Source organism: Rhinopithecus roxellana, chromosome 19, assembly GCF_007565055.1.
Source record: "Rhinopithecus roxellana isolate Shanxi Qingling chromosome 19, ASM756505v1, whole genome shotgun sequence".
Lineage (NCBI taxonomy): Eukaryota > Metazoa > Chordata > Mammalia > Primates > Cercopithecidae > Rhinopithecus > Rhinopithecus roxellana.
In genome coordinates this window covers 81764217-81786784 of record NC_044567.1, presented here as the reverse complement: position 1 = coordinate 81786784, position 22568 = coordinate 81764217, and the positions used below count along the sequence as shown (strand labels likewise).

The following is a 22568-nucleotide window of genomic DNA, read 5'->3' as shown; positions in this document are numbered from 1 at the left end:
CTCTGAACTTATGTCAAGAAACAAATTGTAGTGGTACATGTGCATAACAATGCTGCTTTCTATGTAAAAATCTCACAGCATAAGAAGGAAGAGATTTAAATTCACACAGCTACAGCCTTTACTGATAGCTATTATAATAAATATCTTTGGGGGACAGGCACAGTGGCTCATACCTGTAATGCTAGCACTTTGGAAGACCAAGGTGGGCAGACTGCACTTAGGAGTTCGAGACCAATGTGGACTACATGACGAAACCCACCTCCATCTACTAAAAATACAAAAAACTAGCTGGGAGTGATGGCGCACATCTCTAGTCCCAGCTATTCCAGAGGCTGAGGTACAAGAATCACTTGAACCTGGGAGGTGGAGAGGCTGCAGTGATCATGCCACTTCACTCCAGCCTGGGTGACAGAGTGACACTGTCTTAGATAGACAAAAACATACCTTTGGGGACAAATTAAATGGTTATCTAGCCATTGCTTCTTGATGTTGTCTTAGCCCATCTAAACATACACTGCCAGGGCCTAACATAAGTACAAAAGGTTCAGCTATTATTTGTGGTTGGAGATAAAGAATTAAGAAAACTGACATGCTACTTCAATTTTTAAATGTCAATATTTAAATCATTAAAAAATAAACAAAAAAAAGAGTCTACTTGGACTACTGCTTAGAGAGACTTCAACTATAACCATGACTACTGTCAACCCAGAGAAATTTTCTTTATTTATATTCTATTGTGACTCTAAAGGTTTCAAAATCCAGAGGATGGGGGGGAAGGGATTACTGAATCTAGAAAAGATGCACATGTTCAAAGCAGCACAAATTAAAGAACGCTCTTCTAACATACAACATATCTCCAGCTTCGCTGGATGTGAAAACATACCAACACACTACTAATGAATACAACTCAATCATCTCACTCCTCAGAAACCTAAGGAAACAGCATCAGAAATAAGGTTTTTTATGCAAAATATAAAAGTATCCCAAGTAGCATTAATGTATGTATTAAATTTAAACCAAAGAGTAGGCTAATCCAGAGATGATGTTTCTCCATTAAGTCTGGGAAAGTTCCAAGGCCACAGAACCAATCTATCTTCAATCAAAAGGAAATCTTTAGCTTCTGACTGAATTTTTTCCTTCCATGACTAAGTAAATAAATCTGCTACATCTCAATTACCCTTTAAGCAATATTTTGAGATCCACTCTTTGACAAACTGAAAAGCACTGAAAATAAACATTGCTCTTTCAAAACACTGATCCCATAATTCACTTTCCCTTTTCATTTTTGCCCATCAGAGTAGACTTTAAGGGAAGGACAGAGAGAGAAAGACGGAAAGGAGAAAGGGACGAAAAACTGACCCATTTAAGAATTTAAATTATTTCATCTCTTTTTATTACTTGACCTACCATTAAGACAATCTATAACAAAAAAAGTATATTAGCACACATGGTATAATCAGACTGGTAATCAGGAAGCAATACAAAACGGTCCTTTGGCCATCTATACTTTCTAGAGCAGTAAATCTCATAAATTCACTTACCAAGCCCAGAAATAATGACTTTTAAAAGACTTGAATATCAACTAAGACAAATTATGCCAATTCTGATTTCTCACATATACTTAGATTACACAAAGATAAAGCTTTAGATGTGATCATTGTTTAATGTAGACTTATCTTTTCAAAAACTACAGAAGGGAGTAAACAGCAAGCCAAATGATTTAAGAGTAAAACTCACTTAGAAAGCATTATATGTATCTAAATATACATGAGCATGATTATATACATACATGAAACTGCAATTTTATGGCATTCTAAGTAACTCACTGAAGTACATTTTGGCATTTAAACAAAGATCAAATCAAGCTTTAAGCTTGTAAGAACATAATTTTCATTTTTAATTTTTTAAATATAAAAAGGTAGCTAAACACAAAGTACAGATCAGAAAACCCTCATTTAATATAGATTATTTTGGAAATTAAAAAATTTGTAACAAGGTGGCTTTCTTACCCACCCTAAAATGTACATAAAGCCTCTTCCCCAGATTTATACTTCATACTTGGTAACAACCTAGAAGTTTTTCAAATGTATGAAAAAAATCTACCATGACCAATTTAAATTACCTAGGAAAGGGCAGGAGAGGGGATCAATAATCAGAGTCAGTTAGTTGCACACAGATGGAAAAATGCTTGCAGTCACTCCCAAATATAACCCTACATTACCTTATATATAAATCACAACGAAAATAAAAGTGCCTACATTACAGAACTGTGAAAGTTTGTTTAAAAAAATAATAAAAATAAACTGCTGGGTATCATTGGAATAATGTAACACGTAAGGCTGGAAAATACTGAAATACAGTTAAGACTCAATACACAAGTTTACTTTAAAAACGAAAGGAAAGAAAGAAAAGTTTGCCAGAGAAATAAATGCTAGATAGGAAAGCAGAACTTTCAGCAGGATAGCCTTTTAGACCAATTTGAAACAACACAGACACATTATACCCTACCATCAACCCACCAGAAATTCTGAAATAAAAAGGAAAAAAAGACTAAACCAAAGTAAAAAACTTCTTCCAAAATCTCATGCCCCAGTGAATCTCACGGGGAAAATTCCCAACACTGAACTTTGTCTGCCTGCCATTTCTCCCTTTAGCAGCATTACTTCTTTTCTCGGTTAGGACATTTGCTCCATCTGTATCTAGTCATAGCAAATCCAATCTCCTGGAATCAGTTTAATAAGCAGAGGAGATTATACTGGAGTCAGCTGAAGGACATACTTTAACCAAAAGCTCTAAATTAGCAGACCTCAAATTCTTATTCTCAATTCAGCATCTGATCAATTATTTGGCACTAGCTGGATAAAGGTCTAATCGGAATTTGTGAGCCGAGGCAGATGTAGTTAAATACTAACCAATATTTGTAGTCTATGAGTTAGTTTCAAACTTAAAAGGCAGGTATAGATAGCCACACTTAAAAGTATTTCAGAATTGGAGAAGAAACATTAATAACAAGATATAAATAAAACCAGGCAGATTAGCTTGGCAAACAAAAATTCTGGAAAAAAAAAAATTGAACCAATCATATCCCATTGATAATTAGCAAAAATGGGCATTTTTCCACCCTTAAACTAGTTTAATCACAGGCAGATGTCTTTCTACTATACTAAGATTTTCTATATCCATTTTCCCTAATCTTTAGAGCTGGATGAGAAACCATTTATTCTACGAACAAATACCGCATATATGGCCACAGTCTAAATGTGCTTAGAACTGGAAAATTATGTCACTTAAAAAAAAAATCTTGCACTGTTACATCATTACTCTACGGTAATTCAATAGGTGCTGGGATCTGCCCTCACCAAAAAGCATGGCACTCACTGCCCAGGGTGAATACTAACACTGCACAAAGAGAAGCAGTAACAGCAAAGTCTCCATAGAACTCTTTCTATTTATTTAACTGTGTATGAGCATTCAGTTAATGCTCCAAATTGAAAATGGTGCAATAAAAGCAACTTTCAATATATAAACAGACAGGAAGCTGCGATGCCAGTGGCCACTTGGCGCTGCAAGTAGGGAAAATAAAGCAGTCTGCATGAGTGAAGCATGGATTGGGGAGAGGAGAAAAGGGAGGCACAGGAGGCAGATTTCAGACAGACAGTGACACAAAACTGTTGTACTGCTGGATGTTTCGTTTGAGGATGTCTGAGCATGGGCCAAGAACACGTTCAAATCTAGGTCGGTCCAGCTTAACGCACTTCAAGGGGCCACGAGCAACGACTGTGGCAGCACGAGGACGATTCATCAGTAGTGCAATTTCACCTGGAGAAAGGAAAAGAAGAAGGGCAAGAACAGGCTAACTTCTATGAAAAACATTTCCTTAAAGCAGTGCACTTCTGAGAAAGAAGACAATAGATATGAGACAATCAGTAATTTCATTAAATGAGTAAAGATCAAAATCTCACACCGTCTCTCTGAGCCAAAAAAAGACTGCAATTAGAAAATAAAATTCAGAAGACAAAATTACGGAAGACTACAATATCTCACTGAGCGGTGACTTAAAGAAACCATGTATTTATTGTGAGGGAATTCATACATACCAAAATAATCAGAAGGCCCCAATCTTCCCACTTCAACAAACTCTTCATTTTCTGACCGACGTTGTAGCACAGCAGCTGACCCCTATAATAAAATCACCAAAAAACTCAACAAACACTCTCAAACCCAGGGTGGCATCTTAAACATCCTATGCAATTTTAGCTACCTTGCAAATATGTGCATATGATAAAAAATGACTTTAAAATTAGTCACCACATGATCTTCAATTTCTATTTTTACCAGCATCTCCTGCTAGCGGGGTTCTTCTTACCAAGCTAAGGTGCTTAAAGGGTGCAGACCTGGGTTAGCAAACTGTAGATGAAGAGCTAAATCCAAGCTCACCATCTCTTTCGCAAATAAAACTTTACTGGAATACCACACACATTCATTGGCACATTATTTGTGGCTGCTTTTGCACTATGACAAGAGGTGAGTCTTTGCGAATGAAACCTTATGGTCCACAAAGCTTCACTTACTTACCACCTGGCCCTTTACAGTCTCCTGACTCCTGATTTAAATAAAATCAATTAGCAACTATGGAGCCACATTCATAAAAATCTGCCCTTTGGATCTGCTTGACAAGCAAGAGTATCTGCTATACATTCCCATGGAATGTGGAGATATACAAACACAGTGATTTTTCAAATTTAAATAATTACCTTTCATCCTTATTTGCCAGATAGCCCAAACACTTGCATTTTAACAAGGATAGTGCAGAATCATCAGTTTGTTATGTTAAATGGTTTTTAGAATTTGGCTATTCATGTCTATGGCCCTTCAAGAATTCTGACTCAAACTCATTTAAAAATGTAGTGACCTGGCAGAAAACCAAACAGCAGCATTTCAAAGTAAGAGGTAATTTTAAAATACAATTGTCAGATATTCTTAAAAACTAAAGCTATAGTTCAGAATTAGCCCACTCTTTCCCTCTTAGAGTGTACAACTTTTTAAAGTATCAAATTCTGAGTTCTTTACCTCTAAAATAATGAAGAACTCATCCCCTGGTTCTCCCTGCACCACAATCTTCTGCCCATCTTCAAACTGCACTGGTTCCAATGCATCAGCTACCGTAAGACGTTCCCACTTGTCCAGAGACTCTGAAAGACAAGAATCAACATAATTGCTCCGTATTACTTGATGCTGTTATAAAGGTAAAAAGAAAGTATAAAGAGATTCAACCAAATAGCCATGCCCATTCAACATTCTAGTAGCGTCTCAGATTAAACACAGTACCTGTCTTCAATTACCTCTAGTCTGAGCAGGATTCTCATACTGCCTGCAGATAGCCCTTAGATCCTTACCTTCAGTAGCCCAGTGGCTAGGTTAATTTATACCAACTGTACCCAATGGCAAGGGAATAAGAAAATGTAATCCTTAAGTATTCCTGAAGATTGCCATCAATGCATATCAAACCTACAACTACAATACTCAAAAGTCATAGTATCCCCACCCATATCATTCCAAAGTTTCGTAGAAATAATTTAATCTACTTAAATCTTTGGTTTACTTTATGAAACAAGAACTAGAAAATAACTTCTATTCCCAAAAGCCAAACTACAATCCAAAACACAAAGCAAATGTAACCAATTCAAAGAAAAGACAAATAAGGGGCGAAAAATTCACTGCAATAAACAATGGCCGAAGCCTGTTACCTTATAAAAATCCCCATTCCCCCTTCGTGAAGAACAGGTTCTAACATCTCCAAGTCCACATAACAAAATGCACAAAAGAATATCTTCAATTAATCTGCTTTACTCGAAATTTCAACAAACTTTTGGCATGTTTGCAGAGGATGCCAGCAAATGATACCTAATCTTTCCACAGAGGAAATGTATTCTTGGAAGTACTCACTTTTCTGAACCAATCAACTCAATGATGGAACAAGAGAGACAGAAGTCACAGAGGGAGTAACTGTGAATGTCCACAGTCAGAAGGACTTTCAGCCCTTCCGTCTTTTCAGGGGGAATGAGAAGCAATTATACTTTCAGAAGGCTTTTCCCAAGTCCAACCAATTCTAATTCAGGGGTATCTCATATACTAGCAAAGTCAACACACTTCACAACTCACCTAGAATAGAGACTTTACTGAGGAATTCCTCATACATCTTCCGCTTTCTCAGTGTGCTTCCCTAAAAATAAAAATAACAAAAGTGATATCCCCAAGACGTGTAATTATCACCACATAATGCTATGGAATAATAAATATTAAGTTTCAAGTAAATTTTAAAACCAGAAAGTCAAAGCTTGTTGCTGCTACTTTTTTTAATGAAGAAAGTTTAATTTTAACTAATTCGTTTTTATTTTACAGGTAATGAACAACATTTCTTGTGATTTTTATTTTCTGCCAATATTAATGCCCAATTCCTAGCATTTGTAACCAGTATGTTGACATATTTCACAAAGCATTTCCCAACTTCCAAATACAGTCGAAATACCGGTTTATACCTGAGCCTGTCACTCAAGATATTTTTCCACACACTTTATACCAGGCCCAATTTCCACGTTTACTCTCAAAGTGATTTTGCGCCACTGCCAACCCAATTTATCTCTGAAAATATTTTCTCACAAAAGTGATCTAGGTCTTCATTTACATCCCAATAATCCTAGTGTTCTTCCTGTTCAATGCTGATATTTAAATGCGGATTCCTCCATTAGTTCTGGCTTCTCACCTATACAACTGACATGTCTTTATTCCATAAAAAAGGACCATACCCTCCCCTAATCAGCTACATAGATATTTCACCCCATATCTACAGTTCCTAATTCCCGTCCACAAAGCCAATGCACCGTGAGGCCCTAATTTCCTTTCAGGCCCACTATGAGAAAGTAAAATATTTTATTTCAAACCAATAGTTCCAGGTCCTAACTCTTCCTTCTTTGGCAATGAGATAAAGCTGTAAACATTCTACGTTTCCTTTCACTAACAGTATTCCTGTAGAGGAAATGCAGAACCGACTGTATGGTCAATTTCTTCCCCGGTAGACTGTCATATCACTTCAAAACCAATCTTTCTAAAATTTAGACTTATCTTTGCCATAAGCGTTTGTGTTTTTTTAAGGTTCAGGGGTACATGTGCAGGTTATATAGGTAAACTGGGTGTCACAGGGGTGTGGTGTTCATGTAATTTTGTGGCCCAGGTAATAAGCAAAGTACACAAAAGTTATTTTTCCTGATCCTCTCCCTCTTCCCACCCTCCACCCTCAAGTAGGCCCCAGTGTTTGTTGTTCCCCTTCTAGTATCCATGTGTTCTCATTGTTTAGTGCCCAATTATAAGTGAGAACATGCAGTTTGGTTTTCTGTTCCTGTGTTATTTTGCTTAGAAAAATGGCCTCCGGCTCTATCTATGTTGCTACAAAGGACAAGACAATCTAATCTCATCTATCCATATATCCCAAATGCAGAAAAAGTTCAAAGTACATGAGACTGCACATTTTCAAATGGTCAGAGGGACACTGCACAAATTTAAGAAAACCACTGAAAATGACCAATGCACTGACTGGGACTTAAACATCCAAAGCTATCCTATAAATTTATCACAAGGTTCTCAAAAAATCTGACTGTATCACCAGAACGTTCTAGCGGTTTTAGTATTCTGTTTATTCCTTTAACTAGAGGGGACGTGTCATACATACGCATTACTGATAATCCACTTTCACAGGTTAGGGAAGCTGATTATTTCTGAATGGCCCCAAATAACTTTAAGCACTTAAAAGCAGCACCTATCATACTGTAATGGGTATAATCAGGTAAATTAAGATGTGCCTACCAGTAAATGGATAGATTTCCCAACATGAGATGACCAGCACAAATATACCAGATCTTGTTTCCCAAGGTTTTGTTCTAAAATATCACTGCCTAAAATGGCATAATGAACAATGCTAAGCTGGGCTTAATGCAAAGTATTTGCTCATTAAAAGAAAGAAAGATTTGCTCATTAAAAGAAAGAAAGATTCTCTTTTTAATTTGGTAATATTCAAACATTAGTTACATAGATGAGAATTCTAAATCACACTCTCAAACAGCATGGTCTCTTACCATGAGGATTCTTCTATAGCTGTCTCGGTCGATGCCCCACAATTTCACATTTGTCTTTGCTTTGACAGTGGCTGCTCTAGGTGTTCCATAAATCAAAGCAAGTTCTCCAAAGCTCCCTCCTTCCCCAACACTGGTTGCCCATTCATTGTTGACATAGACCTAAAGTGCAAGTGACATCAAAAAAGTTTTTTTTCTAGATACAAACACATAAGTGTTAGAAACCCTCAACCTTTTAAAAAGGTCACAATCCTAAACTTTGTTTTAAAAAATAGAATATATTATGTTTGCAGTATACAACAGAGAAGATTGGCTGATTTCTGATGAGTTAAATTGAGTGTCTAAAATTTACCTGATTTAATTATCTGATAAGAAAAAAGCACTCTGTAAGGATGTAAGGGAAAAAGGTTGGCTAAGCACTAATACCAGTCATGGATACTTAGAGAACCATGCTGAGCACTATGCTAATCATTTTACTTGCATTAAGTCACTGAATTTTCTAATAATCCTAAAACATCAATGCTATTATTGTCCCCATTTCATCTGTGAATAAGAAAGCTGTATTAAGTTTGCTAGCTAATGCCTGGGTCTAGAATCGTTTGTGGTTTTTTTTTTTTTTTTTTTTTCTTAAAGACAAGAGGTTTCACTTTGTTGCCCAGGCTGGTCTTGAACTCCTGGGCTCAAGCAATCCTCTTGCCTCCATCTCCCAAAGTGCTGGGATTATAGGCACGGGTCACTGCACTCGGCTATACACACTTCTTAACCACCACTCCAGCTAAAGTTGTGAACAGAAAATTACCTTTAAAAAGTTTCTCTGTGTCATGAAAATATCTGGCAAAAGGCATTAATAAAATCTGACATACAAGGGATGTAATGATCTTTCAAAATCACTATTCTTATTGCTCAGAAGCAATTAATACATTGGCTTTTAAGATCAACATATTTTTTATATGAGTAAATCTTACATCCGTCTCTCCTTGATCAATCACATAGAAGTTATCCCCTTCATCACCTAAAAGAGGGTAAAAATGTTAGAAGCATATTCCAAACGAAAGAAACGAACTATCAAAATTAATACAAAATAATAAACTTATTTTATAGTGGTACTGTGAGAGAAGACTGTGTTACAAAGTAACACAATCTTTCAGGGAAAAAAAATCAAGCAATATATTTTAAAAGTCACAGAATTAATCAAAAATTTTTTTAGTCATCCCATGGTGAATACCATCTCTGAAAAAAACTGTTAAAAGCTACATATGTGTACAAAGTTATTAACTACTATGGTATCTATAACAAGGACATTAGAAACAACTCAAATAGTTAATAGCAAATCATCAGGTTGCCACAAAATGGAAATATATAACAATTCATAAAATGTCACGAATAAATAAGAAAATAAAAAGAGGAAGATAGTCAAAAAGTTAGATCCATGTTAATCTATGTAGGCAAAGTAAGAAATCTATGTAAGTCCTAGAACCTTCTTAAGAGACAGAGCTATACAATGAAGAATGTAGGTGTTTCATTTATTTCTTACTTTAAAAGTGATTAATAATCAATATAAAGGATATGAGAGATATATATGATTCTGAAATTTTATATGACATTCAAGATAAGACAATATAGGCATTTCCTTTAAATTATAAACAAAACTGTATCGAAAATATTAGTTCCCAACAAAAGTGTTCTGTCCATCTCAGAAAACTTTAATTTAAAAGAAACAGAAAAATCCAATAGCATAACAGAAAAAAAAAAAAAAAAAAAAAAAAACAGTGGTAGGATCAAAGAGGAAAACAAACTTCAATAAAACAAAACCAAAAAAATCCTCCAGTCTCGCCTCCTCTCCCATAACAATACTGCATGCTCCAGAAGCCCTTACCTTGCTGAATCACAGTCTCTCCTGCGATAAAGGAGACCGAAAACATGGCATCAAAAATATCACTGCAAGAGAGAGAAGGCCTCGTGTTACATTTCACATGTCTCTTCCATGAGTTTCAAACATTAAGCTTAGAATTAAAGACCCCTGATTGTCATCTGGTGAACAATCATTAAGAGTTCTAAAACTTGCAACAAGTGTTGAAAATAATTTGGGATCACACCCTTACTTGAAAACTAGTGTTAAGAAAGAGCCTGTTCCTACCTTCTCTCATTATCATCAAGATGTGAAAACAGCACATTCTTCTCAATGGCTTTGGCTAAAGCAGCCATCGTCTTGTAATCTTTTGGTATAACCTAGAAAAGAATTGAAGGTCAAATGACAATTCCATAAACCAAAAACATTTCATGTTTGCAACCTGCATTTCAATTAAATGTCAAGCCACATTATGGTATTTAAACAAGACTGCTTCGAGTTAAATATTTTCACTACAACACACTTGTACTATCTTTGATCCATAAACTACTCAACAAATATTGACTAATTAATCCCCTTGCCTACAGCCAGGCCTAAATATAAAGTCTGGTACCTGGTTCCCAGTGAACAACTAAAGAAACAAACCAAAACACCTTGACCAAGGTCATTATTCTGAGGCAAAACTAAGCATTTTATAATAATTAGTCATTTTAAAGTCTGTGATCTGTTAGTTTCACAAGCCTCAAGTGCGACAATTCTGTTCCCATTTAAGGTTAACAGCATAACTAAAATAGCAGCCTGGCTCTGAGGAAGAGGAGAATATAGGACAAATGAGGCTCGTAGAATAAAAGGTTAAAAGTCACAACATTTAACAGGATAGCAAAAAACGGACATCATAATTCAAGAAAAAAAGCCCACCTCCTTCTACTGCAAAACAACAACAGCAAGGAAATAACAAACCCCAAAACGCAATTATTCACTGGTTTATAATCACTATTAGTTATTTCCTCTGACAGCATGCTATTACAGAAACCTGTTTTCCAGTACCCAAGAACTGTACAGGATGGATGAAGTTCCACCCCGTTTTGTATTTCACAATTCACTCATCAAAGGAGACTAGATGACCACCAAATGGGTCCCAAAAGCATCTCCCTGATATTCAAATATCAAAACTACCTTTCTAACATATGATGTGGCATCTTCCTCTGTGTAGACCTCAGCGCTGATAGCACCTCGTCGCCTCCGACCTTTAACCACTGGGTTGGGTGGAGGAGGAGAGATCTCATCCTCCCTTGAGTCTGTACGAGTGCCTGCTTTCTGCAGATTCTGAATCTGTTTTGCCTCCTCCTGAAAGAAATTACAAGTTTGCAAAATGAGATCCTTCAGCATGTAAAGCTGGCATTCTCGCGTTCCAATGATAGTCTATTGCAATAGTCAATAGACTACTGCAAGATATGGAAGATAGTCACTTCCAATCTCTTCTTCCATTAACAATGTAAGTTAAGAAGAAAAGACCGATTCCAAAAGGGAAAAACAATAGTAGCACTTGAAAAGAAACACTCTCAAGAGAATGTACCTCAGATGATAATAGATGCTATCCTTTATTAATGGGCAAAAGCCACTGGTACAAGCCATTAGCACTCACATGTGAGTAACAAATCAGATATTCATTAATGTCTTGACAACAATGATCTGTGATGCACACAACAGTAACACACTGCAAGACAAAATCCTGAAAATTGGGTTTTTTTGGATGCTACTGCAGATAGCAAGAGACCCTCCTGCCAAACGAAATGTTATCAGGAAAAACAATTCAAGCCCAACATAGTGATCCAAGAATGTCTAGATTACCGAGTTACTTCATCAACTCAATAAGCCATTTTCTGGATCTGCCATGCCAAGACCTATGCTAGGCAACAGGAATACAAAAACAAATAGGAGAGGGTCCCGAGCCTGTGGAATTCACATTCTAGTTTGATCCCAGATAAAAACAAATAATGAAATGATGTGATGGTAATCATGAATTTAAATAAGATCATTATCAGTAACACTTCTCCCAGCAGAGCTAGGATCATTCTTTGTAATCAAGGTTTAAACTTGAAGTTAAAAGACAAAAAGAGTTTACTAGGTTTTAAAAACTACTTATTGGACCAATTCAAATAAAACTTAAGATAAACTATTAAGCATTCTTTTTTCATATCTAGAGCCTTAAAAACAAATTCCTCTCAGATCTAAAGAATTAGTTGTTATGACTGAAGTAAAAGGGAAAAAATAAAAATGTGTTACCTTCTACTTTCTCATTCATTTGACCCATTACTTCTCTTTTATATATAAATGTGTCTGTAAGTGTCCATATATTAATCTCCAGAACAGTTGGCAGCATTCAAGAAAAGCAATGGCATGGGAGGGAGACCTTTCATTATTATGTCCTTTTGTACTTGCACAACTTTGAAACATGTGAATATGTAAACTACTTTTTAAAATACGGTTTTTAGAAAACTTATTTCATGTTAATTCTGCTTCTTCCAATAACCAGTAAGGGTTTCTCATTTCATATTAACACAGGGCTATAAAACTCAAGTCACCTCCAAGTTTAAAGTTTAAGAGTACATGACTGGGTACAGTGTTTCAGGCCTATAATCCCAACACTTTGGGAGGCCAAAGGGGGCAGATCACTTGAGTCCACGAGTTTGAGACCCGCCTGGGCAACATTATAAAACCTCATCTCTACAAAAAAACATAAAAATTAGTTGGGTGTGGTGGCACGTACCTGTAGTCCCAGCCACTTGGCATGCTGAGGCAGGAGGATCACCTGAGCCTGGAAAGTAGAGACTGCAGTGAGCCATGATCCCACCACTGTACTCAGGCCTGGGCAATAGAGTGAGATCCTGTCTCAAAAAATAGGCCGCGCATGGTGGCTCACGCCTATAATCTCAGCACTTTGGGAGGCCAAGGCAGGCAGATCACAAGGTCAGGAGTTCAAGACCAGACTGGCCATTATGGCGAAACCCCATCTCTACTAAAAATACAAAAGTTAGCTGGGCATAGTGGCAGGCACCTGTAGTCCCAGCTACTCAGAAGGCTGAGGCAGGAGAATCTCTTGAACCCAGGAGGCAGACGTTGCAGTGAGCCAAGACTGCACCACTACAGTTCAGCCTAGGTGACAGAGCAAGACTCCATCTCAAAATACTACTACTAAACACACACACACACACACACACATAGTTTAAGAGTATAAATGAAAACACAAATTCGTCCCCCCAAATTTGTCAGTGACATTTCACAAAAATTTCAGGAAAAATTCACAAACATCATTTCATTTGGGACTATATTCTACTTCACTGAATTTTTAGATTAATTGTGAAGTAACAAAAGTATTTTGATTTCAGCATTGTCTCATGGAGTCTAGTGAGTCTTTTAAAAACAGCAATCTGAACATAACCTAATCTGACAACTCAGAGCCATTACTCAGATCATGAGTTTTCTAGTATATACTATGATATATTTTTATATCTTTTCTCTTGCTGTTGTCATCCTGCTGTCAGTCTCCTTCCTCCTCAGCTCTTTAAGTGAGGTGATGAATAACCTAAATACCTTGACTTGATCATTACACATTTTATGCATGTAAAATATCACATGTACTCCATAAAAACATACAAATGTTATATATCAATACAAAATTAAAAATTAGAAAAAACCTCCCAGTCTACTCAGTGGTTAACTATGTTCTTAACTCTGAGGTTCAAATTCTGCATTCGGTTTTGCATTAAATTCTGCACTATCTTCTTGACTCTTAGGTTCAAATTCTGTCCCCACTACTAACTTACTATGTTTTCACGATTATTTGTTCCCTCCCTGCTTCTGTCACTCTTCCCTGTGGGTAAAGTATACTTCTCACCCCACTGACTTAAGGCTTGGCTACAGGACTTGCTCTGGCCATGGAATGTAAGTAGACATGCCATACCATGCTTGCCTGTGTGGTTTGGCTCTGTCCACCTTGAGCTTCTGCCCTCCCTCTGCTTTGAGAACAGCATGCCCTATATAGGGCTGCTCCTTCTGCTCAGCCCCAGAACAAGATATGTGGTGCCAGAACACAAGACAGGCTGATACCAGAAGAACTGCACATAACTGGTCTGTTGTAGTAACCACTGAAATTTGGGGGTTGTATGTTGCTCCAACAAAAGCAGACTACAGTCTATGACCACAGCCACATTACTTAATTTCTCTGTTTTACTGCTATGTCTGTAAAATGCTGATAATCACCTACCTCACACATTTGAAATAACAAGTATGTATGTATATAAAGTGCTTCACACAGTACCTGACACACCAGACACAAGGTCACAGTTATTTTAGTTCCTCTTATTTAAGGTTCTAATAAATACAAGAGTAAAAGAAGACTCAAATTCCAGATGACTGAATTAAAATGCAGAAGCTTTCAAAAGACCAACTGTCAGAATTTTTGGTACATTTCTTACGGAATAGTTGAAGGAAACAGAAACACAAACCCCCAGTAGTGAGGAAGAAGGTGATGAGTATATGACTGTATTTTCAGACTGATATGGTTTGGCTGTGTCCCCACCCAAATCTCATCTTGTAGTTCCCATAATCCCCACGTGTTGTGGGAGGGACCCAGTGGGAGGTATTTTAATCACAGGGGTGGTTACCTCCCTGCTGTTCTTGTGATAGTGAGCTCTCATGAGATCTGATGCTTTTGAGGGGCTTTTCCCCCTTTTGCTTGACCCTTCTCCTTGCTGCTGCCACGTGAAGAAGAATGTTTGCTTCCCCTTCTGCCATGATTGTAGTTTCCTGAGGCCTACGCAGCCATGCGGAACTGTGAGTCAAACCACTTTCCTTTATAAATTACCCAGTCTTGGGTATGTCTTTATTAGCAGCATGAGAACAGACTAATACAGTAAACTGGTACCACAGAGGGTGGTGTGCTGCTACAAGGATACCCAAAAATATAGAAGCAACTTTGGAACTGGGTAATAGGAAGAGGGTGGAACAGTCTGGAGGGCTAAGAAGACAGGAAAATGTGGGAAAGTTTGGAAATTCCTAGAGACTTGGAGGGCTCAGAAGACAGGAAGATGTGGGAAAGGTTGGAACTTCTAGAGACTTGTTGTACGGCTTTGACCAAAATGTTGACAGTGATATGGACAATGAAGTCCAGACTGAGGTGGTCTCAGCTAGAGATGAGGAACTTGTTGAGAACTGGAGTAAAGGTGACTCTTGCTATGCAAAGAGACTGGCAGCATTTTGGCCCTGCCCTAGAAATCTATAGAACTTTGAACTTGAGAGAGATGATCTAGGGTATCTAGTGGAAGAAATTTCTAAGCGGCAAAGCATTCAAGAGGAAGCAGAGTTTGAAAAATTTGCAGCCTGACAAAGCAATAGAAAAGAAAACCCCATTTTTGGGGGAGAAATTCAAGCCTGTTGCAGAAATTCACATAACAAGGAGCCAAATGTTAATCACCAAGACATTGGGGAAAATGTCTCCAGGGCATGTCACAGACCTTCAGGACAGCCCCTCCCATCATAGGCCCAGAGGCCTAGAGGGGGAAAAAGGTTTCCTGGGCCATGCCCTGGGGCTCCTGTACTATGAAGCCTCAGGACATGGTACCCTGCATTCCAGCTGCTTCAGCTCCAGTCTTGGCTAAAACAGGCCAAGGTAGAGCTCTGGTCATCACTTCAGAGAGTGCAAGCCCCAAGCCTTGCACACGTGGTGCTGGGCCTGTGGGTGCACAGAAGTCAAGAACTGAGGCTTGGGATCCTCCCCCTAGATTTCAGAAGATGTACAGAATTGCCTGGATGCCCAGACAGAAGTTTGCTGCAGGGGCATGGCCCTCCTGGGGAACCTCTGCTAGGGCAGTGCAGAAGGGAAATGTGGGATCGTTTGGAGCCCCCACACCGAGTCCCCACTGGGGCACCGCCTAGTGGAGCTATGAGAAGAGGGCCACCATCCTCCAGACTCCAGAATGGTAGATCCACCAACAGATTGCACCATGCACCTGGAAAAGCAGCGGACACTCAACGCCTGCCCATGGAAGCAGCCAGGAGAGGGGCTATACCCTGCAAAGCCACAGAGGCGGAGCTGCCCAAGGCCACAGGAGCCCACCTCTTGCATCGGTGTGCCCTGAATGTGACACATGGAGTCAAAGGAGATCATTTTGGAACTTTAGGATTTAATTACTGCCTCACTGGATTTTGGATTTGCACGGGGTCTACAGTCCCTTTGTTTTGACCAAGTTCTCCCATTTGGAAAGGTTGTATCTACCCAATGCCCCCAGGAAGTAACTAACTTGCTTCTGATTTTACAGGCTCATAGGTGGAAGGGACTTGCCTTACCTCAGATGAGACTTTGGGCTTGAACTTTTGAGTTAATGCTGGAATGAATGAAGATTTGAGGGACTGTTGGAAAGGCATGACTTTGTTTCAAAATGTGAAAACATGAGATTTGGGAGGGGCCAGGGGTGGAATGATATTGTTTGGCTGTGTCCACACCCAAATCTCTCTTGTAGTTCCCATAATCCCTATGGGTCCTGAGAGGAACTCGGTGGGAGGTAATTTAATCATGGCGGGGGGGGGGGTTACCCTCATGCTGTTATCGTTATACTGAGTCCTCACAATAGCTGATGGTTTTATAAGGGACTTTTCCCATTTTGCTCTGTACTTCTCCTTGCTGCTGCCATGTGAAGAGGACGGGTTTGCTTCCCCTTCTGCCATGATTGTAAGTTTCCTGAGGCCTCCCCAGCCATGCCGAATTGTGAGTCAATTAAACCTCTTTCCTTTATGAATTACCCAGTCTCAGTATGTCTTTTTAGCAGCATGAGAACGGACTAATAGACTAACATACAAATTAACACCTAACACACAGAACACTGACCCACTAAAAAGTTGAAAATCTAGTTACTTAAAGATCCAGGTTATCTACATTCAACCCTGGAAAGAATGTATACATGTGAACAAAGACCCTTGAATTATAGTAAAAACCACGCTGAACTGTGACTTTACTTATTAAAAGGTAAAGAAGCTGAAACACATTAAATCTAAAATCCCATCTGCAAAGAAACCATTTTAATAATTATTCACTGCTTTCCACCTTTGTTAGTCCTTAAACAGTACTGTGGCAACTACAAGCTTTGAAACTAGCATCACACATTCAACACTCCCTATAAAAAGATACACACTTAATGTCTCACCAAGTTAATCCCCTCATTTGATGGTTTCTATTGATGTCCAAAGAAGAGGGATCACCTTACAGTGACCCATTTCAAAACCGGATCTCCAGGAACGCACTTGACTTCAAAACAAGGTACATCTATGGCCTGGCTCTATAATACTTCCACGATTTGGAAATTGCATAAATAAGAGAAAGCCAGAATATCCACTATAATTTCAAGACGGCAAAGCAACATTCACAGTAACTAGGTTTTTTTTTTTTTTTTTTAATTATTCTGATCATGGTACTAAATACAAATTTTAACAATCAGTTTTTAAAGAAAATAGAAAATACCTGATCATTGAGCTACCCAAATACTTTTTAAAGCTTAGTATATATTCTTTTACTAATAACTTACACTGATTATAAGAAACTAATAACCTATGCTGATGAATAAAAACCAATGGAAAATAACGCAAATTATTTCTATTATACAATTAGATAATCATACACCAAAGAAATGTCCCTCAATTGATTCATAATCATTATGAACCACCTCTTAACTTCCACATGCAAGAGAAAATCTGTAAGTTTATCTCACTGATTTACAGAAGCAAATCACATACACTATTGAAAATATTTGGTGATCTAGACTTTTTCATTCATCATTTCTTGAGGGAGATGAATTGAAGCATTCAATTGAAGCATTCATTTGCTTCAATTATCCCTGATGTAAAATTATCACTTTCTTTAGAAAAACATATGCCATATATGTAGGTCACAATGACCTACATGCAAGGAGGAAGAACAAAAAAGAAAAACTGGATTAATTTTTTTCAAGGGGCAACAAGTCCTGACAATAATATGGAGTAAAATGTTTGAGGACCATCAATCTCAGTATCTCTACTCTACAGTAATTCATCAGATATACTCTACACTAAAATAGACTGAATCTAATTGAAAATTTCTGATATATCAATCACAAACTAGATTTATGTTTCATTACACTAGTTTTAAAAGTGGGATAAGATTTATTATACTTACTTGCTTTGTTCAAAAAGGGAGAAGCATTAACTGCCTTCAAGTACTACAGAATTTCTTATTCATAGAACTGCTATACTACTTCTGATCAGTTTTATCTGTTATAGTTTTATGCACTAATTTAAAAAGTCACAAAGAATTGTGTGGAAACCCTTTGTTAGCCAAGTACAGTTAGCATACAGGTTCATTTTCTGATAAATTCTACTAATTAAGAATTTTTAAATTATTACAAATGCCTTACTTGTATTTCTTATTTGAAATTGTTTTATAGACTTTTTATTTAGTCAGATTTCTTTTCTTCCAAAAAATACAAATTAGTAACATTCCAGTTATTAAATTTAACAACTGTCACAATCACCTCATCATCTCCCTACATTTATTTTTACCTTCTCCAACCTCTCAAAGTATTCCCTGAGGAATGCCATGGGTCTCTCAGGTCGAGCAGTGCACAACTGCACAATAGAATCTTTGAGCAGTGCTTGAATGTTATGCTTCTGGACGTAGAGTTCACATTCTCGAAGGCTGCGTGCCTCCTCGCTGGCGGCAGTACTGCCAGACTCCATGGTTCTCTGCGAGAAAAAAACACACATATGCTTGTATAAACTATAAAGCAAAATGCCAACCTAGCATTTAACTTGCTAAATTCATTAGGCAACTGATTCATAGGGATTTTTTTCTGAGTAGATTTTGTTTTTAAACAGGGAAGTGGGGACTAGGGAATAAAATATGTACAGAAATAGCATTATTCCAAGTAAATGTTTCATTTAGTTCCTGCTGCAGGATCTCTGCTCTGTAGGCAACAGCGAGAGTCCATAACCTCAGCTCCTGGGAGGAAGTATGAGCCACTATCCTCCGCAAAGGCGGGTGCTGAAGTCAGGCCCTTAAGGGAATTTCATTCAGTTCTCCTTGGCAAAAGAAATCATGATGATGTGGGAAGTAGGTAAACGGTAAACAGGACAGAAAATTACCAGGGCACACTAGTCAACTCTAAGTGAAAGCAAGTCAGCACAATGAAGAACATCTGACATTCCCTATACGGAACTTCTATCCCATGGGAGTGTCCTAATGTCACAGAGCAAACCACTGGAGTGAGGATCTGATTAGCCAACTACTAGCGTAATCAAAATTTTTAAAAACACACAAGAAAATTCAGGTGGGTTTTAAAAGCAACCTTTTATTCCAGAATCGTTTGCCAGATTCCACCCCTAAATGATAATACACTACTGGTAAAAGAAGGAAAATCCTAAGTTGGGGGAGGGAAGAATCCTTACCACGTAAACTGTAAAACATTTGGACAGAAAATTGTCAAAATATTTTCTTCATCTGGACAGGTGAATGTTAAAACACTTAAGTTTCAAACTTCATGAAGAATCAATAGATAAATTGCATTTAATGGATTACATTTAACAGATAAATTGCATTTAATGGATTTTAGAGGATTCAAATTATGGTACCTTTACGTAAAGTAAAGCAAACAGAGATAATAACGTGCAGCTAACCCTACCCTGGAATTAAAAATTTAGTAACTTAACAATAGGGTCATATACTGTTTTTCTTCCAACTCCTAACTACTAAGCACTTAAGAGTAGAAGACAAGAGTGTGGTTCCCTCCACTCAGCAACTGAATTAAATACTAATCAGACTTTTCCAATTATAATGCATTGTAAACTATTGAGATGAAACTGTACATTTAAAAGAATTTATAGAAAGAAATACCAGAGTAAAGAGCTATTCTAAAGTGCTACACTGTCACTCATTTTGTTTTGACAACTTTCACCATAAAGGTCAATAACAAGTAGACTAATTAACAAACTATTAGAAAGTTTGTGGCTCCAAGACAAGCACATAAATTAGAAGCCATGGAAAAAGAATCATGCTGCTACTTTAGAAGTAAACAGGCAACAACAAAAAAATTGGGATAGATTTATACATGCCACTTCTCCAGGTCAGGCAATTCTATGAACTGAAAATCCACTTCAGTACAATTGTCTGCATTTCAAATAATACTTGAAGACCACCAAGAACAATCATAAATCAGATCTTTCATGCTTCAAAACACAGTCATATTTCAACAATATTCAACTGATCAATCATTCTAAGATCAGGTCTTTGGCTGATAGAGATGAGAGAACTGGGCCTAAGGAGTGAAACTGTTTTTGTTTGAAACAACTAATGTATTACAAAAACCAAAAAGACAGCCAGTATACGAACAGAAATGTCCCAAGATTAATGCAGTCACCATGTAAATCCCTGAATAACCAGATTTCACAGTCTCAATATTTTTAATTGAGTTACCTGGATTCTCTATGTGTACTTATTTGTAAAAGCCCAACAACCTAGCCTTCCCTCCCCACACACAATTATTTAACTGCTTTAAAACTCTCGCTGCATTGCCTCTATGCAAAACAAAACATCCAGATTCATTCTTCTGAAAATTCAGTTGTGACAAAATTGCTTCGAAAGGATTACATTCTAGGAAATAAAAACACTTTTGAGAAACTGTTCCTGATTCAGACCGCACCCCCTTAGACCTGCCAAGTTACGGCTTCCCTGGGGTCATCTTGAGGAAGTGTTTGCTTTCCTTGCTCTACTGAAAAGACGGATCTCTTGGGACTCTCTCAAGGAGTAAGACGGTCGTCACCACAAGCTCTGCCCTGAAGGGGTTAATAGGTACCGTGTATTTTCTAGAGGAAGGGCAGGAAAATGCCCTTCACTTCACGTAGGCCACGGTCATGACCACAAAATGAAGAAGGGAAGCCGAGACTTCAAACTACGCCAGTCGGAAGGCCACAGTGGTGGCGAGGAGGCCTTAGGTGGAAAAATCGGGAAAGCGAGGGAGGTGAAACGGGACAAAAGGAAATTCAGGAGCCCGACTAAGACCGTCGTGCTCGGGGAAAGATCACCTCGCTATGGAGAGGAAAGGCTACTGCCAGCAATGACTAGCAGTCGTTAGAGTGGAGAGAAAAACTGCCGGCTTACAATAAGAGCCAGGACCGGCAGACGAAACGATGGCGGACCCCAGCAAAATAGAGCCGTTGTCCTTCAGGAAATGGGGGAGGGTGAGCGAGGAGGCCGCGGCGCGCGGGGGCGAAAGCGGCCGGGGAGGGCCGCGGAGGGCCCAGGGCTCCAGGCGCCGTGGGGTGGGGGCAGCGCGCGGGAGCTGGGCGGCTGGGAAGCCCCGTACCAAAGCGGACGCCCAGATGGCCTTGGGGATGCAGACTCGGAGCTGGGGGCGTGAAGCCTGAGGGGAGGCGCCCGCCGGGTCGGGGAGGGGCAGGGGGGTGCGGCCGTCCCCCCGCAGGTCGCTCCCCGTGACGCCATCTTGGATCGGTCCAGCTCCCCCAAACGGGCGGCGAAGCGACGAAGCTCACCTAGCCTGAGCCCCCGACTGACCCCACTCACCTGGGGACGGGCGGCGGCGGGCGCGAGGCTGCGGGTGCGAGGTGGCGGCGTACCGAGCTACCTCAGCGCTTTGCTCCCAGCCCCGCTCCACTCTGCGATAGCGGCTAGGCGACAGCTCCACCGGAAACGGCCTGGCCGCAGCCAATCAGCGTTCGGCTGCTGACGTCAATGCGCCTCGCTCTGGCCAGAGCCGTCGCCTTAGCAACCTTAAGGGCGCAACAGCCCCAGTTCCTCCCCCGTTGCTCTTGGGAGGACCCTCACTCTGCAGTGTTTCGCCTTCCGCCATTCTTTCCATCTTACTCGTCGCTTATCCACAGCAGTTTCTCACGCCCGCCACTTCTCCTTTCCGCACTCTCCCTAGCCCGGTTTTCTCCTCCTTCCTGCTTACCTGCCCCTCCTTACCTGTCCCTCTCTGGGTGTCTTGGGTCGCCTCTGTTTCTCCTTCTGCTCTTCGCTCCCTCTCCGCGCAGCTACTGTGAGCTTCCCTCTAGTCCCTCCGCTCCTCTGTCCACCCCACTTTCCCTCCTGCCTCCCTCGACGCCTCTGCCTTTTCTCCCTCCTTTCCGCCCCCTCCCCGGCCCACCCACGTGGGGCGTCTCGGATGACAGGTGGGCGACTCCGCCCCGCGGCCCCTGCAGGGGAGGGCTCCGGGCCGGGGCGGGGAGAGTCCTGCGGTTGCCAGCCCCCGGAGGAGGTGGCTGCCCCCGCGGATCTGCAGCAGCTGCGCCGCGGCGCCAAGCGCGGGCGGATGCCCGGGATGCGCTCTCCGAGCTGCGCATCCTGTGCCCGGCCAGCGCCGTCCGTGACCCGGGCTCAGGTCCGTCATCCGGTCCAGGAAACCTGAGCCCTGCCGAGTCCCCGCTGGGCCGACAAGGCCTCTCCCCCCGCCGGGGGTGCTGTCGTCTGTGCAGGCCACACCGTCCCTGTGGAAACCAGGCTCGGGAAAGGACTTTGCCCGGGTCCTTCTAGAACCTGAAGTGCGCCCCCT

The 22568-nt window shown here is 39.8% G+C and overlaps 1 protein-coding gene across 5 annotated transcripts; it reads right to left on the bottom strand.

Annotated features, from left to right (window-relative positions):
* Window positions 1-1362: 1362 nt before the first annotated feature.
* Window positions 1363-22340, bottom strand: PRKAR1A (protein kinase cAMP-dependent type I regulatory subunit alpha). Of its 5 annotated transcripts, none has more exons than XM_030923813.1 (12): window positions 21983-22123; window positions 18565-18747; window positions 12746-12793; window positions 11152-11322; window positions 10264-10355; window positions 10003-10064; window positions 9092-9138; window positions 8130-8288; window positions 6163-6223; window positions 5071-5192; window positions 4098-4179; window positions 1363-3819 (listed from the first exon to the last, which is right to left on the bottom strand). In XM_030923813.1, the coding sequence occupies exons 2-12, from the start codon at window positions 18739-18741 to the stop codon at window positions 3647-3649; spliced, it is 1194 nt and encodes a 397-aa protein (XP_030779673.1). In that variant the 5' UTR covers window positions 18742-18747; window positions 21983-22123; the 3' UTR covers window positions 1363-3646. The 5 variants fall into 5 exon arrangements, with proteins under 5 accessions (XP_030779673.1, XP_030779672.1, XP_010351416.1 ...); XM_030923812.1 differs by lacking the exon at window positions 21983-22123 and adding an exon at window positions 21581-21734; XM_010353114.2 differs by lacking the exon at window positions 12746-12793 and having other exon boundaries at window positions 21983-22340.
* Between the last annotated feature and the right edge of the window lie 228 nt (window positions 22341-22568).